The sequence below is a fragment of the Pteronotus mesoamericanus genome, unplaced genomic scaffold, assembly GCF_021234165.1.
Source record: "Pteronotus mesoamericanus isolate MK-2021 breed Mesoamerican mustached bat unplaced genomic scaffold, CSHL_Meso_final scaffold_167, whole genome shotgun sequence".
Classification (NCBI taxonomy): Eukaryota; Metazoa; Chordata; class Mammalia; order Chiroptera; family Mormoopidae; genus Pteronotus; species Pteronotus mesoamericanus.
In genome coordinates, this window is record NW_026555308.1 from 16,691,868 (window position 1) to 16,708,377 (window position 16,510).

Sequence of the window (16,510 nt, forward strand, 5' to 3'; positions counted from 1 at the left end):
GGTGCCATTAAGAAGCCTCTTAAATGACTGGCTTGACCATCCCTTGCAGGCTACAGCTTCCCACCACACTCATTTCTTTTGTAACTAAGGCTTTCAGGGCACTTTACTCCTTAGTCCCCAGGAGGGAAAAACTGCATGTAGTCAGTAGGAGCCGAAGGCCAGGATGGCTCCACCCCTCCCATCCATCCCTCCCTCTCTGTTCATGATCTAAACATATCATTCCCCCAGGTGAACCCTTCAATGACTCTCCATTGCCTTCAGGGTCAAGTCCCAGCATCACTGGCATCATCTGGGAACTTTTGAGAAATACAAAAATCTCAGGCCCTACCCCAGCCTCCTAACTCGGAAACTCTGGGGTGGATCCCAGTAGTGGGTGCTTTCATGATCCTTCCAGGTGATTCTGCTGCATACTGGAGTGTGGGCACCCATGCTGTGGAGCACAACTTATAGGGCCACTGCAGATCTGCCTTTTCATCTTACTTCTCTCTCAGCACTGCCTTCTGTCTTGCATTCTAAGTCCCTTCCAAACAGGGCAACCTCTGTCTTCCAGCACCCAGTGCTCCAAGCTAGCTTGCTATTTCCACACTTACTATGCTGTAGGTTTCCTGCCCCTTTACTTGTTTCTCCCCCTCAAATGTAAACCACTTGAGAGCAGGGTGGATATCTCATCAACTACCATATACATTTGTGACTAGCATCTGCAGTAAGTGATTAAGATGTATTGTTGAAAGAATAAAAGAATGAATGAAGACACTAACCGGATTCTTTAGTTCATACTACCTTTGAGGCTAATGCCCCACTCCCCAATGTGAAGGAGCCAGTCTTCCTGGTCATTCTCCTGCTCCCCATGGGTAATTTTAGCCAATTGTAAATGGCAGTAGGGCTCAGTAAACAATCTTAAATTACACAGATTATATTTGAATTTAAAATGCTTTACTTGTGCTAGAGGGCCTGAGTTCTAGTCTGCTTTGTTAACAGGCACTTGCCCCTCCATACCTCAGTGTCCTTATTCTGCCTGCTATTTCCCAGAGTGGTTTCAAGGACCAAAAGAGTCAGGATTTGACCTGTTCGGCATTAGTCCTTCAAAGGACCCATCACCTTGAAAGGAGGACAAGGGTCTGGACTATGAGAACTACTGTGGTGGTAGTAGAAGGAACACAACTCTTTCTAGGTACTGGCTTAATAGAAAGGCAAAGTTCTATGAGTGGAGAAAACCTGTGAGTCATTAATGAGTGCACACATGAGTATGTATGTATGCATGTGAATTTGCATGTGAACATGTGTGCTCATAAGACATGAGAGAGACACTAAGAATTTATAGGATATTTTGTCCAGGGCCTTCCTTTCACAGGAGAGTCTGTGAACCTGGCTTTGAACAAAAAGCCTAGTGCTCCTCTGGAATTGAAAAATAAATGTTTTCCCAATTTGTAGCTTGCCTTTTATTACTATTGATCAATATGAAAATGTTTTAAATTTTCATAAATGTCAAGCTGAATGACATTTTTGGATATATTTATTCCCAATCTTCAAGAATTTCTGATAAGCTCTTTCTGTGTGCATGTGCATGCACACACACACACACACACACACACACACATTGGATAGTACAAAGTTGTCAAAGGAAATTAATTTGCCAGGCTTTGTTTTCACTTTGTTAGCTGATCATTTTGCCCTTTTTGAATTATCTTGTATGTTCCCCTGAGAGATCAGAGAACATGTGTTCTCGGAAATGTACTGCAAGTACCTTCCTCCTTCCAGTCGGCATCTGGCTTTTGCACCAGCACTTACAGACCAGGTCAGACTCTCCACCAAACTGGCCTTTCAGGGTGGACGTGTCAATCAGGTTTTCATGAGGGAATCTGCTAACTCTTTCTTTGAAGTTGTAGCAGGCATATTTGATTATAATTACAATACACATACTTGCTTATTAATAAATGACTTTCAAGTTTATTTACATTTTCCTTTCTGTATGACACATGCCCATTGATCCTCTTAATATCTGTGCTGATGTAACTACTTGTGAGCCTTTTCTCTGACTCAGAGAAACAACCAGAAAGTCCCCACAGAATAGGTAAAAAGTACCCAAGTAGAGGACAACAGAAGTTACCATAAGTCCCACAGATCCCCTGTGGGCCACTGAATTTACTCTTTCCCTGGTCAGAGATGGCCTACCTGGGGTCCCCAGCCATGGCATGGGTATAGTATTGCTGTGTGGTTCTCCAGCGGACCCTGGTCCAAGCAGACGTCTTTTGCTTTGTTGTTGCGAAGCTGCAGGAAGAGGCAAAACATCACCCATCAGAACTCATCTGGTGGAGCTGCTGCTGCCCAACCACTGTTCCACCATGTCTTGTTCCCAACCACTCAAAGGGAAGGCCAAGTGACACCCCACCTGAGGACCAAGGCCTGAGTCTTTGAGGTGATCCCTCTAGCAGAGCCCCTCAATGGATGCTGTGGGCACCAACCCTCTGCCTGTGACCCTCACCCACACAGCACCCCTGTCACTGGCGCAAAAAAGGACCTCAGGAAGTTTCTGGACATTGAAACACTGGTTATCAAAATGGGCTTCAGCACCAACACTAGTTTTAATAACCCTGGGTATCATAGGTCAGCTTCTCAGGTCATTGCTGGCATAGACGTATGAAAAATAGTAATCAAAAAGGCAAACAAAAGCTTAGCCATCATATAAAGTGCTAGCAATATTTATTTATATATTCAAGAAATATTTACTGAATGCCTACGCTGTGCCAGGTCCATCCTAGGTGTTCAGAATGCACATGCAGAGGAACAGACAATGGTCCCCAAAACAAAACTTACCTAATTCAGACCTCCAGGTGCACTGTGTTCTGCATGGGTGTCTGTACCACCCACCATCCTGCAACCTCAACCAGTGAGAAAAGGGCAATGCTGGTCTTCCCCAAATATACATGGTCCCCTTCAGATTATATTCTCCATGAAAACCAAACTAACCAGGGATAAATCAAGAAGAGGGGTTCAGAGACTAAGGGGACGTGGCTTCTGAGCTGAATGGTAAAAAGGATAAGTGGAAATCATGCTGGCAATATTCTGTTTTTTAGCTGGATGGTAGTTACGTGGATTTTTGCTTTATATTATTATGCTGCACATGAGCTTTATGCATATTATATATGAGTTGCATTTCATATAAATAATAATATCATCACATAGACACTAGTAATAACTTGGAAACATGACAAAGTACCAACACAGAAGCTGTCTGTCCCACTACCCAAAGGTAACTGTTAAAACTATCATTTCCATTTCCCAATGCTATGCTCTCACTTGCTTCTAATCTAAAATAGTTGCTAATCCAATTTTACTATCCTAACTTTTGCTTTTAAGAATTATATCATAAGTGCTTTCCTTATGTCATTAAACTTTTGGGCATAAGTATTTCAAAAGGTTTGTACAAAATATTTCAAACCATTAAGATAGGATATGTATTTAACTAACCTTTAAGTTAGAGTCAAAATTTTTGATCCAAAAAAAGTCACTGAGATAAACAACTCTTCTCTCAAATCTTTGTCCTCATTTCAGATTATTTGCTTAGAATAAGAGCAGAATGACTATCATTAAGCCTTTTAATACATGCAGTTTAAATTGCTTTTTTAAAACCTTATTTAAATTTGTACTCTCACCAGAGGATATGTGGTTTTTCATATTACCAAGACCTTGCTGGCAAAGCACCAGTATATATTCTAAAAATGACCATTTGTTCACTCGGTAGTAGGAAGAAAGCTATTGCAATGAATATTGAAGTTGTTTATGTGTTTTTACCTATATGTATTTTTTTGTACTTTGTTTTTCTTTTGGAATTTTTTATTTTCTTATTTAGATTAAATTTTTTATTTAAATAAATTTTCAGGGTTCATTATATATTAATGGTATTACCCCTTCATTTACAATATTTATGTCATACATATTTCTAGCTTGGCATATTGTTTCTCTATTTGGTTGATGTATAGATTACTTTAATATTTATGAGCTCAGGTCCATTATCCTTTTCCTTTGCATTTTCTTTCTCGGCTTTGATTCTGAGAAAGCCTTCTTCTTTCAGAGATCACACTCCTATCTATTTCTGAATAGTTGTATTATGGTTCCTTTTCTTTCATTTAATGCTATGGTTCATCTGAAATTCACTTTGGGGTATGGTGAGCTGTAGGAATCTATTTTTTTCCCCAAAGAGCTAAGCAATTTACCCAATTGTCTTGCAAATAATCCATTCACTGCCCATTATTTTCCAATGTTTCCTTTATATTTAATCTTTGATAACAAAAAACAAACAAACAAAAAAACAAAAAACTCCAACCAATTCTTTTATTTTGAGGAAGAAAAGACAAGGCAGTCTGGACCTATTAATAGTTACTGCTGTGTGCCAGGTATTGTTCTAAGAACTCCACACATCTCAGTCCTTTCATCTTTCCAACAACCCTATGCAGGAAGTGTTTTCCTTCCCCCATCTTACAGATGAGGGAATGGAAGTTGAGGGGAGCTCCTAGGGGTGGTGGATTCATCCAGCAGGCTGACTCCAGGCTTCACGTGTCCTTTACCATGATACAGACTGCCCCTGCAAGAAGCAAGCTTCCTGTTCCAAATTCCTCTCAGGAGGAACACCTCTCCCAGACCCTGATGGTTTAATTTAGGGCTGATTTACAATAGCCACAATTTGGCAGCAGCCCAGGTGCCCATCAGTAGATGCGTAGATAAAAAAGCTGTGGTATGTTTATACAATGAAATACTAGTTGGCCATAAAAAGAAGGAAATCTTACCCTTTGTGACAGCTTGGATGAACCTAGGGAGTATTATGCTAAGTGAGATAAGCCAGTCAGAGAAAGACAAGTACCATATGATTTCACTCATATGTGGAACCTAATGAACAAAACAAACTAACAAAGTAGAGACAAACTCATGGATACAGAGAACAGACAGCTGTCAGAGGAAAGAGGGTGGGTGGCTGGGTGAAAAAGGTAAAGGGGTTAAGCAAACAAAACAAAACAAAAAATACCCGTCATAGACATAGACAACAGTATGGTGATTACCAGAGGGAAAGGGGAGGTTGGAGGAGGGAGAAGAGGATAAAGTGGGTTAAATAGTGACTGAAAGAAACCTGACTTGGAGCGGTGAACACATAATACAATATATAGATGATGTATTATGGAATTGTACACCTAAAACCTATATAATTTTATTAACCCATGTCACTCCAATAAATTCAATAAAAAATAAAAAAGTAAAAGGCATCAGGCATAAAGTAGGAAAATTCACAGTTGTATAAAAAGTAAACATTCTTAAGTCGAAGAGAGCTTTGCTCGCTTCAGCTAAAAGCTGAGATATAAATATGTGTGTATAAAAAGCATAAATGTATGTATATAGAAATAATTTTAGTAAAAATATGCACACACACAGTAAAGAAGACCATACATCAATATGCATACATTACCTACAGAATCAGAATGCCTGTGTCCAATCCCTGCGTCATGACTAACAGGCTGTGACACCTTAGGCAATTTATTTGATTTCTGTAAGTCTCAGCTTCCTTATCAATAAAATGGAAATAATACTACTATCTTATAAGGTGACAGTGAAATAAATTCATATGTGAAAAGCACTTAGAATAGTGCATGACATTTTGAAAGTGCTCAGTAAGTGTTCATCGCTATTAGTATTATTTTCAAATTTTTCTAAAATGCATATTTATTATATTTGTAATAAAAGAAAAGCCAATCTGTTTTGAAGTATAGAAGGGTGATCTTATCTCATCACAGGAGATTTGAGAAGAGCATCTGCACCCTTTCTTTGGTGGTAAATGGCTCCGGCCCACAGCACTGAACAAGGCGAAGTTCCAGTCCCCACCTCATTTTATACACAACTTGCTAGTTAATGTCCCATTTACACGTTCCAGGGACCTCAAAATCAAAATGTCCCAAAGAGAATTCATCCTTGATTCCACACCCCAGGCAGAAGGATGGCCCAGGCTACACTGTATTGAATAGTATTGCATTTGTCTCTTCTACCAGCTGGTTCAAGCCTTGCTGTCAGGGACTGCTCCATCAAGAACCACTCACTGAATGAATGAATGAATGAATGAATGAATGAATGAATGAACGAACAAGTGACTCTGGTCCTCATTTTCCCCCATGAAAGCAATATACAGCCCATTGCACAGCCATCCAAGCTGAGAGCGTCGTGGTCTTAATTACCTCACCATATGCAATGGTGTTATTGTATCTTCTCATTTCTGGGTAAACGTGGTCCAGGTACCACTGGAAATTCTTACACTTTAAACTTTTCCTTAAGGCTCTTCTTTCAGAGACATCACCTATGTCAATTCCTGGATTCTGAAAGTAGAGAGAAGCAAAGGGCATTAGTGACTGGGGAGCTCTGGCTGAAGAGCGCAGGTAGCATCGCCCTCAGAAAAACCATCAGAGAGAAATCTTAATTCTCTGCATGTTTACTCAGAGGTCAGATTGAGGGCACCTATTTGATCACCTAGCCCCAGGCTAGACACTGCTGTTTCCTGAGCGCAGCATGCTGCTCTGATCCTCGCTGTGTGTGAGGAGTCCAGGGACACACTGATGTGGCAACCTATGCTTCCAGCTCCGTCTCTCCCACATTTCCTGAGTGACTCTTTGAGCCAATTATTAGAAGAATTATTTGATTAAGACAAGAAAATAGGTGCCTATAATCCACCTGCTGTCTTTCTTTTCAATCCATGTGTAATTTCCCCTTTTGTTGGCTCTTTGTGAAGTTCATTTATGCAGAAGTGAAAATAATTTTCCATTGCAAAGCTTGTAATGATGTTCTAATGAATAATTCACTCTGCTTTTACAGAAATGAACCTGTAATGGGAGGCTGTGTGCTGACAGGGAGAAATAAAGTAGCTGAAATACGACTCTACAGACTCAGCCACAAGATGGCCGTGAACTGGCGGAGACAGGATGCTGTCTCCACAAAGGGGGGCAGCCAGGCAGCACCTTGGGGGCCCGGGGGAAGAGTTCAAATTATTTCATTAAGATTTCTTCTTTGGCAGCCAAACAATGATTTCAAAGGACCATCTCTTTAAATGTCAAACATTAAAATTCAAAGGCAAACCTGGGCAGCAATATTGAACTCTTTGTTGTAATATACTCAGCATGGTTAATGAGAACAGTCGTCTGTGAAAAGTGTGGTAGGGACACTGGCATTAGGGACCGGAAGTTGTTTGTAATGATGGAGGAAGCATTGGGATAGAGTCGTCAGCTCTGAGTTCCTAGGACTCTAAGTCACATCACTGTTCCAGGTCACAGCTCCTCGTCTGCAAAACAGGAAAAATAACACCTATTCCACTGACATCACAGAGCTGTGGGCAGACGTGAAGGAAGACTTGACTTCACATCCCTGCCCTGCCACATACTAGGTGCAGGACCTTAGTTAAACAAGTTGCTTTTAACCTCCAGAGCTTCAGTTTCCTCATCTGTAAAGTGGACACCACACCAGGTTCATATCAAGCTAGCATTTATTGAGCACTTAATATTTGCTATGCTCTGTTCTAAGCCTCATTTCTAGCTTCACAGGAGCCGTAGGAGATAAATGTGAATAATCCCTGTTGTACAGATGAGGAAACTGAAGCAGATGGTTCCTAAGTCATGAGGTTGTTATGAGGACTAAATGAAAAATTGCAAATAAGGAACTTACCCAGTGCCTGGGACATAGTAAGGACTCAAAAAATGTTTCCCGGCTTTATATCATAACATATAAAATCACTTGTAGTGTAATAGCTTGAAAGTGTACATTGCCATTGGGTGTTTTCAAAACTTTATAACCTTATTTTTATAATTGTAACAACAATGATATAAATTCTTCACCTTTGTCTTCCACAGACCCTGCACATTTTCAACTGCATTTCTGCTGTTCTGGGCTCCAGCCTCCTGAAACACAGAGGCTGCATTTCTCAGTAGGACCAGTTCTAGGCAACTCCCTGAAGGGCACGCCTTGGACACCTGGCTGAGTAGATAAACCCAACTGTGGCTGACAGTTCAGGTTGCCCTGCTGTGCTGTAGAGGACAACAAGACACTCACCAACATTCCCGTATCCTGTGCCAGGCACTGTTCTGAGTATGTCACATGTACTTAGATTTAGTACTCTCGATTTGGTTCTCACAACTTCCCAAGGAAGAAGGACCTGCTATTATGCCCATTTTATAGCTGAGAAACCTAAGGTAATAAGGTGGGGTAAATGGATTTATTCAAGATCTCATCACTAGTAAGTGGCAGAACTGGGATTCAAAGGGTTGCAGTAACACGGGAATTTTCCTAGGCAATATTCTGGGTAGAATCTGAAGGAGCGCTTAAGAGCCATGGAAACGAGGGGTTCAACACACAGGAGGGATGTATGTCATGAAGCAGCTGGAATGCCAGAGGAGGGCACACAAAGCAGATGACAGGGTTGGCGCCAGAAACTTTGGGCAGGAATCTTCGGGACACAATGTATGTGCAGGAGTAGGGCACCCAGATTAATGTAATAAGACTGGGACTAACACAATATGACCCATCTAATCTTTGTAAATGGATTTTGAGATTTCTGTTGTCACCATCCCCATGTACAGCGAGGATGCTAAAACCTGGAGATGTGTAGACACACTCAAAACGCATTCATAATTTTGCAAGTATGAGCATGTTGCTGGGGAAGAAGCATCATCTTACTAAAGGGATCATGACCTGTCAAACACAAGGAGGACAGTTCTAGGGAGACAGGGAGGCTGCTGGGCCCTACCTCCAGCGGCAGGTTCCACGCTATGTACACGTGAGACTTGTAATCATCCATCCAGACCTCAGCCACTCGGAGAGCATTCCTCTTGGTATAGAAGCCAATGTTGCTGTTGTAGGGTTTCTTCTTCCGCTCAATGTGGGCCACCCGTGAGCAAGGCAGGACCTCCATGCTGCCCCCACAGAGCCATACCTGCAGATGCAAGGACATCATCAGCCCGACAGAGAAATTCCCAGATGCCACTGCCCCTCCCCGGGGCTCGAAGGTGATGGTTCAGGAGACTTAGCATGAGTGAGAAAAAACATTTTAATACATAAAGCCATGGAGATGTCAGGGTTGGTTTGTTATAGCAGCACTGCCTAACCTAACCTGTAGAAAAGAAGATTTGGGGACTTTTTTATAGGTATAATAGTTTAGGATATTAGAATCCATCTCTGGGTCAGAGAGGCCCATAAACCTAAAATGCTCCTGGTGACATAGGGTTTTCTTAGTTCTTGGTAGTACATTGGAAGCCATGTACTACCCCCATGGGGTAGTACTTCCCCCATGGGGAAGGTTTTTTCCCCACCTGGTAGGAGCTGTGCCCTGCAGACATAAACTGGAAAATTCAAACTAAAAAACAGATCATCTTTATTAGAATCAGCACAAAATCCACAATACTAGTTCTGCATTGTTAATATGTTCTATTTTAGAGTCCCAGCCTTCTGGAAGCATCCACCCCAACATGATCATGTTCAGGTGTCACTTGTTGCTAAATATTCAGGTGGAAGGCCGAAATGATAGTTGCCTTTGAGAGATGCAAAAGCCCAGGGAAGCGACACTTGCCATCCTTTGCCTGGGCTTGGCAGGCATCCAGGCTCCCAGGCCTTGCTCCCAGGGGAGGGCTGAACCAGCCACCCACTCTCCGTCCCAGGCAGGAAAAACAAAGCATTTCTGATCATCCAGAAGGACTCATTTGTGAAAGTGAATGTCCTGGTCCTGGTGGGGAGAAGAGGACGCAGTCACAGAGAAGTCTCAGGGCCGTGAGACTGTCTGCGTGAGGCTCCTGCAGACTCTCCGTGAATGGGCGTGTGCTGGCGAACTGACTCAGGTCCGCACTAGGTGTGCTCAACCCAAATCTTTTTTGCCATGGAGATTTGGAGGTCAAAGAGCCCAGAATTAAATAAACACTCTGATAATTCCTGTGATTTGCCACAAGCAGCCCCCTGACATTCTGGATAATAAGGTGTTCTGGGGCGCCCAGACTCCAGCAGCCCCTGCGGCCATCCCCTGAGGAAAGGTGGAGGAACCCAGTTTTTGGCTCCAGGACGCCCACTCCAGGACCTCCTTTCAAGGCCCGACCTTCGCATCTGACCCCACAGAGCCTGGGAGTCCTACACGGGGGCCTCTCCCACCCTTCCCCTTAGTGAGAGGCGCCTAGTCCCTCCGGGGTCTCTCAGCTGTCTCCTTCCCAGGGACAGGAATTCTTCCTGGTATCAGATTGAAGTCACTTCAGAAGCCATTTGAACCCGTTTACATTGTTAAAAACAACATTAGAGGAACATTCAACACAGAAATTACATAAATAACCCCATTCAGTAAAAGAAGTGCAGGTAAATTTTAGCCTTTTGTCTGCTGGTAAAATCTGTCCAAAACAGCAGTGATTTCTGCTTAAGAGAACGTTTAATTTGTTACTTTCATCCCGCCAATCTTTTTGGTGACTACTTGGTAACGCACTTCCCAGAGGTCTGGCTCAGCCCCGGAAAACCAGGGCTCCCGGAGATGCCCCCGGCCATCAGCACCCCACTCTGCCATCCTGGAGACGGTGAGCTGGCTTTTCCCTGCTTACATGCACTTTCTATCCCACAAAATTGGACAGTCACACAATGGCTTTCCTCCTAAAGTCCTTTCTGAGAATTCAATTTCAATCTTCTGCTTTATTTATTACTGTTTCTCACAAATAGGATTTACAAATATAGACCTCAAGGCATATCTCAATTTAACTACCACAGTGACAAGAACCCCTAAATACCTGGATTCTATTGCCAGTCGATGCAAGTCATTTCTCTTAATACCAGATGAGGAATTAAAATGCAGCTTGTAAATGACATGTGATTCAGAGGAGGAAAGAAATGCACATTGAAAGCAGCTTGATTTATCGAGCATGGAAGAGGTGTTGGGAGAGCTTGTTTCTTCTGATTTTTGTTGCTATTCCTTATGATTCCTTATGCACCTTAAAAGTATAATGGTGGGGGCAGGGATAACATAGGATCTATGCTCACCCATTTACAATTTGCCCCAACTTTACAGCATATTATTGTCAGAGAAGGCCTGGGCTTCTATGTCCGAAAAATAGCCCCAAATAGACTCAATAAGGCGCTTTTAGGTTGGCAGACTCTGTCTTCCCCTCACTTCTTTGCCTTCCGCTCTCTTTCTCCACTCCCTCTTTCCCTACCACTTACACAGTCTCCATGTCAGCTTTCTCTGCTCCTATTTCTGTCCTCCTATCTCTGCCCTGTTCACAGATTCCTTCCTTTGGACAGTCCCTCCTTTTGCAAGAGCAGCTCCAACTAAGTAGGTATTAATCACCCAGCCTGACTGATGCCTTACCTTGTAAATAATGTACCTGACTGAGTCATTCAATTCAATAGCATACACAAGTTTACTAAGACTAGAGCTCAGAGTTAAGTGCTGCCAGGAATATAAAGATAATTTAGACAGGGATCCTACTCTTTCCTCTTTCCTTAGAGCTCAAACTGGAATTCTAGGAAAGTGTTGAAGATTGCTTTAGAACCTTGGTGTGGAAGCAGCCAGAAGAGGGGCTTTCATTCCTATACCCGTGCGCCCATGTTTTACCGTCATTTAGTCTGCATTTTCCCTGGGACTAAAGAGGAGTTGGTAGGGTACAGTTACACATAAATCATGCTTAACCACAGGAGGAAATAAAGGATATTTGATTGTATTTTTATCACCAAAGGGCCAGAGCTTTGCAATCTGGAAGGAAACTGGAATATCCACGTGCTTCAGGGTGCATCCTATCCCCAGGGACCAGAGGTCCTTCAAAGGTGACTGCTCTCTCTAGTGCCCGAGCTCCCTCACTGGAACCACCTTGGTCAGAGCTAAATAAAGGGCCTTGCCAAGGATCATTCCCAGCAATCTGTAAAAGGGGACAGTGGTTGCAGGGATGCCAGCAGCTTGGGGCTAGGACTAGGGTTAAGCCAGGACTGATCAGCCCACTATGGATCCGCCAGATGAAATATCTGTCCTTTGGCCATCATCTACTAACGACCTTCCATTATTTATAATGCAGCCAAGAGGGCTCGCCTGAGACACACCTTGGAGAGAACCTTGGCTGGCTATTTAGTTAGCCCTTCTCTATGAGGCCCAGTCACTCTCCTTATTGTGGACAGAGATGTGAGAAACCCTATTCTCAAGGTTATAAAGCTTGGATTTAGAAGGTACATACCAAAATCTGAATCAGTGGAGATAATTCTGATTGAGGCAGAACTTGAGAAGCCCCATACAACAAGTGGTGAAGTTCAGGCACCCAAGACCAGGATCTTAGGCCAAGACGGAGCCAATGGCAGTGGGAGAGCTGGGAAGTCCAGAGATGGGCTCAGTGGTGAGAGTGGGCAAGGGGAGGGCAGGGAGTACCTTTGCAGACATGGGAAGTGGACATGAGGAACCTGAATGGTACCCCCCAGAACAAAATGGCAATGTCCTGTGAGGCCACTGGTTCTCTGCTCCCCACAAGCAATCATGAAAGTTTGTAGGGCATGCAATCATGAAAGTACAGGGCTAGATTGAACTTTCTAGCCCTGGAAGGAAACTGGCATATCCACGTGCTTCAGGGTGCATCCTATCCCCAGGGACCAGAAGGTCTTCAAAAGTGATTGCTCTCTCTAGTGCCCGAGCTCCCTGACTGGAACCACTTTGGTCAGATCCAGCTCTGCTACAAAGCAGACTGACTGCTCTCATCCATGGGCAAACACTATGAGCTTTGATTTCCTCAGCCATCAAGTGCAGCTGATAACTAGAGCATCTGATCCGAGGGTTGTTGTGAGAAAGGAATGGGGTAATGTATGTAAAACTCTTTAATGCAATGGTGGCTCAGAGTAAGTGCTGAAAGAAAAAACCAGTTAGCCATTATTTGCTGATCATGAGTGCAGCTATGAAGTGAGCTGTGTCCTGAGCAGTGATGACACAGGGACCTCTTGTGGTGCCCATGGGAGGGCCAGGTTGGAGATGACCTGATGACCGTGGTGAGAGCAAGGGCTGCTGGGCCTGGGGCAGGGCTGCAGGCCTCACCATCCGGGCACCGTGAGTCCCTCTGTGCACATTCTGGCTTTTGCCCATGGCAGAGACCTGTTACCAGATGGAGGCTCTCTGGTGGGTTGGGCCCCGCCCTGCCTGGCTAGGCAGATCCGCAGCCCTCTTGCTGTCCCCTGAGGGTCAGGGCCAAGGATTTCCTAGAATGGAACTGCTATAAGGTGGTGCTGGGCATCCATGGAGGTGCATCCAAGGGCATGCACTTAGGAGAAATTCAGAGGGACCCTGAGCACTACTTGCAAGTCCATAGTAACATGAGGATGGTTCTGAGACTGTGACCACAGCCACTTCCTGTGAGATTCAGGCAGGGCAGCACTGGGAGTGAGTTGTTTACAGAAAGAGGAGGTGTGGATTCCCAGAGACTTTTCCTGCTCATCTGCCCTAACCTGGAGTCCATGTGAGCAGTCAGTCCTCTAGGGCAGAGGTGGAAAGGCATCAACAGAGGACATGAGAAGTTGTCACTCATGCTCTTCCTCTTCAGTCCCTGTTACCATCTATAAATAGCAGATTTGGACATCCCTGTCAGAATGACATCACAAAACACACTGGCCTTTGCAATAGGAGATCATGAAGAAGCATTGTCCAGATATAGGAGGTTTTAATTCCTCCTGCAGCCAAGATGAGGAGCATGATCAACTTTCTTCCCCTGGGAACTGATACCCAAAGGGAATCACACTGATAAGTAAACACACATTCAAGTTCCCAGGCTCGGCAAAGAAAAAGAGTGAGGAAAAGAATTATAAGTTAAATTAAAATCAAAGGTGAGTCCACCTCTCATTCCACTCAAGAGATATAAAGATACTGAGTCCCTCTCAGGCAGCTGATTACAGAGAAAGTTCGTGGCTATGGTTGCTGATGCGTTGGGAGCACTCTGGTCCTGCCTTCCTGAGTTGGGTCACCCACTGCTTCCTTCAAGGCTGGAATTACTCAGAATCCTTCTAATAACTCCATACCAGACTTTTCTTTTTGTATAAACTTTTAAGAACATCAACATCAAATCTTGGGTTAGTAATTGGGTTGGATGCCATGGATATGGGGGAATCTGGGATTTCTGAAACTGATGATGAACTGCAGGCAAGCAAAGTGACAAAGATGATATTCCATGTTTCAGGATGGAGCAGGGACAGGGACTCGGGACAAAATGATTGACCTTGAACTGGAACCTGGGTGGGGGTCTAATGGACAAGGAAGCTGCCCCAAAGGAGAGTCTGAAGACCAGGAATTTTGGGCCTTCATTTGATGCAGTGCCCTTAGGGATGTTGGGTAATTTCAGGCAGGGGAAAGACAAACACAAATCCTGCTTTGCTTGGTCTTGGCACAAAATGAAACTTCGGAACCATTAGATGAGCCTCCTAAGTGAATCTGGGGCAGCAGCTGGTGGCTTACAGCTTGAAGAGATATAACACCAGTAGGTTTCAAAATCTCTTCAATTTTTTAATGCCAACATTAGGACTATGATTAGGAAAGGATCCTAACAACTGAAGGGGATACTCATATGCGGAGAAAATGACAAATCTCAGTCCTTGTCATTGAACTCTAACTTCTATTTTGGTCCCCAAAAGGACTAGCAAACCATGTGATCCTCTACTTGGGCCATAATCATCCGTTGACAAACCTAATCCAAACATGAAAAAGATCTGGGCCAACTTCTCTGGGGCACAGACTGCAATGTGGGCACTCACATGCCAGTCTCCCTTGCAGCTAGGTGTGCTGGAAAACTCCTTCTCACCACTGCATGTGAGCCTAGGGCAGGTGTGCCACCCCCGGCCTGATGTGCTTGAGAAGCTGGTGTGTCTTCTCTACTCTCTCTTCCACTGCATAGGCACCTCGGAAGTCACCTGTTGAAGGTGGAAGAACCACACAGGGAAGAGACTGAGGGCCAAATAACCACAAGGAAGGCTACCTGCCCATCATAAATATCTACAATGGGTTTTTGCTAAAATCCCGGTTCAGTCACTGAGATTTAGAAGTTTGCTTGTTCCAGTGGCCAGAGTGACTTGCCCCAGATACTCTCCATCCTGTGTTTTGATTTTAAGTGTATAGAATTTTAAAGTGTATACAGGAATCCCATGCTTTGTATGGATTAGTTGTTTTGAAGCAAGTGGCCTCTCCGAGGTTCATTCCAATCCAGTAACCTTATTTCTGTTTTGCTCTCAGAAAACAATTCATTCCTCAGCTTATGTGGAGGCTGGTTACTGCACCTGGATATTGAAAATGTCACTGATATGCCCCGTCTCATTCTATTCTCTGCCCTGCTTGGGGCCAATTTCATGTTTTGGAAATAGCTGGAATAGTAGGCAGCAGCAGAGCTGATAAAGAGAACTAGTCTTTTAAATTTTTAAACAGTTCTTTCTGGCGCTGTTTTGCCATGTTCTCTTAACACTATGTCTGACATCTCTTCCAGGCCTGCGGTCTATTTGAACAATGCTAAAATGTCATCTCTTACCTGCTGGCTTCTGCTGCTGCAAGCAGCTGGCAGCCTGGCTCCCACAGAGCCCATGAGGTGGGATGTGTATGCACGCTACCCATTCACAGAAAAAGCAGTAAAAAAAGAGAGCAGGCTTGACCAAAATATGTCTATCCACTGTCTAGTTCAGAGAAAACACAGGAAAGACATCATATTGTCTTGAATGCACACTCTTTTTTTTTCCTTTTGTAAAAATCCTGGGGTTTGTGGGATTGGGTTTTGCTAGTTCTTTGACAGAATGACATTGAATAGCATTGATCTTGAAAGTGTAAAGAACCACTAGCTTAGGGATCTTCAGAGGCCTCCCCAGGCCTTTGTCCTGGAAAATTTGAAGCACAATCCAACCTGTGATTGAATTTCATCATGTCTGATGTTCCAAACAGATGCCATGTGCTCCTATATTTTCTTGCAACCACTGCATCCTATGAGAAGTGCCTAGGGGGCAGAAAGAAAGCATGTCTGTTGTGGGCTCAATTGCGTATTTCCCAAATTCATACATTGAAGTCTTAACCCCTAGCACTTTAGAATGTGACTGCTGTACTTAGAGACAGGGCCTTTTAAGAGGGAATTAAGGTTAACTGAGGTCATTAGGGTGGGCCCTAACCAACAGGACTGGTGTCCTTATCACAAGAGGAGATTAGGACAGATATACACACAGAGGGGAGACCAAGTGAGGACAAAGAAAGAAGGCGGCCATCTGCAGGTGAAGGGGTGAGGTGTCAGAGAAAACCAAATCTGATCTTGGATTCCTAGCCCCCAGAACTGTGAGAAAATAAATTTATTTTGTTTAAGCCACCCAACCCTAGCTGACTAATGTAATATCCTCCCTACATTTTCCCTGGATTTCATGACCGAATACTGCCTAGAGGAACCCAGTTAGGACTGACCAATAGGAGGTTCTAGAGAGTCTAGAAGAGGGTCTATAAAGGGAAACCTTCCTTCAAAGGGTTTAATCTTGAAGGACTTGAGGCAGT

At 43.7% G+C, this 16,510-nt stretch overlaps 1 protein-coding gene across 3 annotated transcripts in view; it reads right to left on the reverse strand.

Annotated features, from left to right (window-relative positions):
• Positions 1–16,510, reverse strand: part of GALNT17 (polypeptide N-acetylgalactosaminyltransferase 17) — a 413,010-nt gene that overhangs the window by 23,297 nt on the left and 373,203 nt on the right. For all 3 annotated transcript variants that reach the window (XM_054589692.1, XM_054589691.1, XM_054589693.1), the window contains 3 exons: positions 8,768–8,953; positions 6,216–6,353; positions 2,173–2,268 (listed from right to left, as the gene is read on the reverse strand). In XM_054589692.1, the coding sequence (XP_054445667.1) occupies positions 2,173–2,268; positions 6,216–6,353; positions 8,768–8,953 (420 nt within the window). The remainder of the gene's footprint in view (positions 1–2,172; positions 2,269–6,215; positions 6,354–8,767; positions 8,954–16,510) is intronic.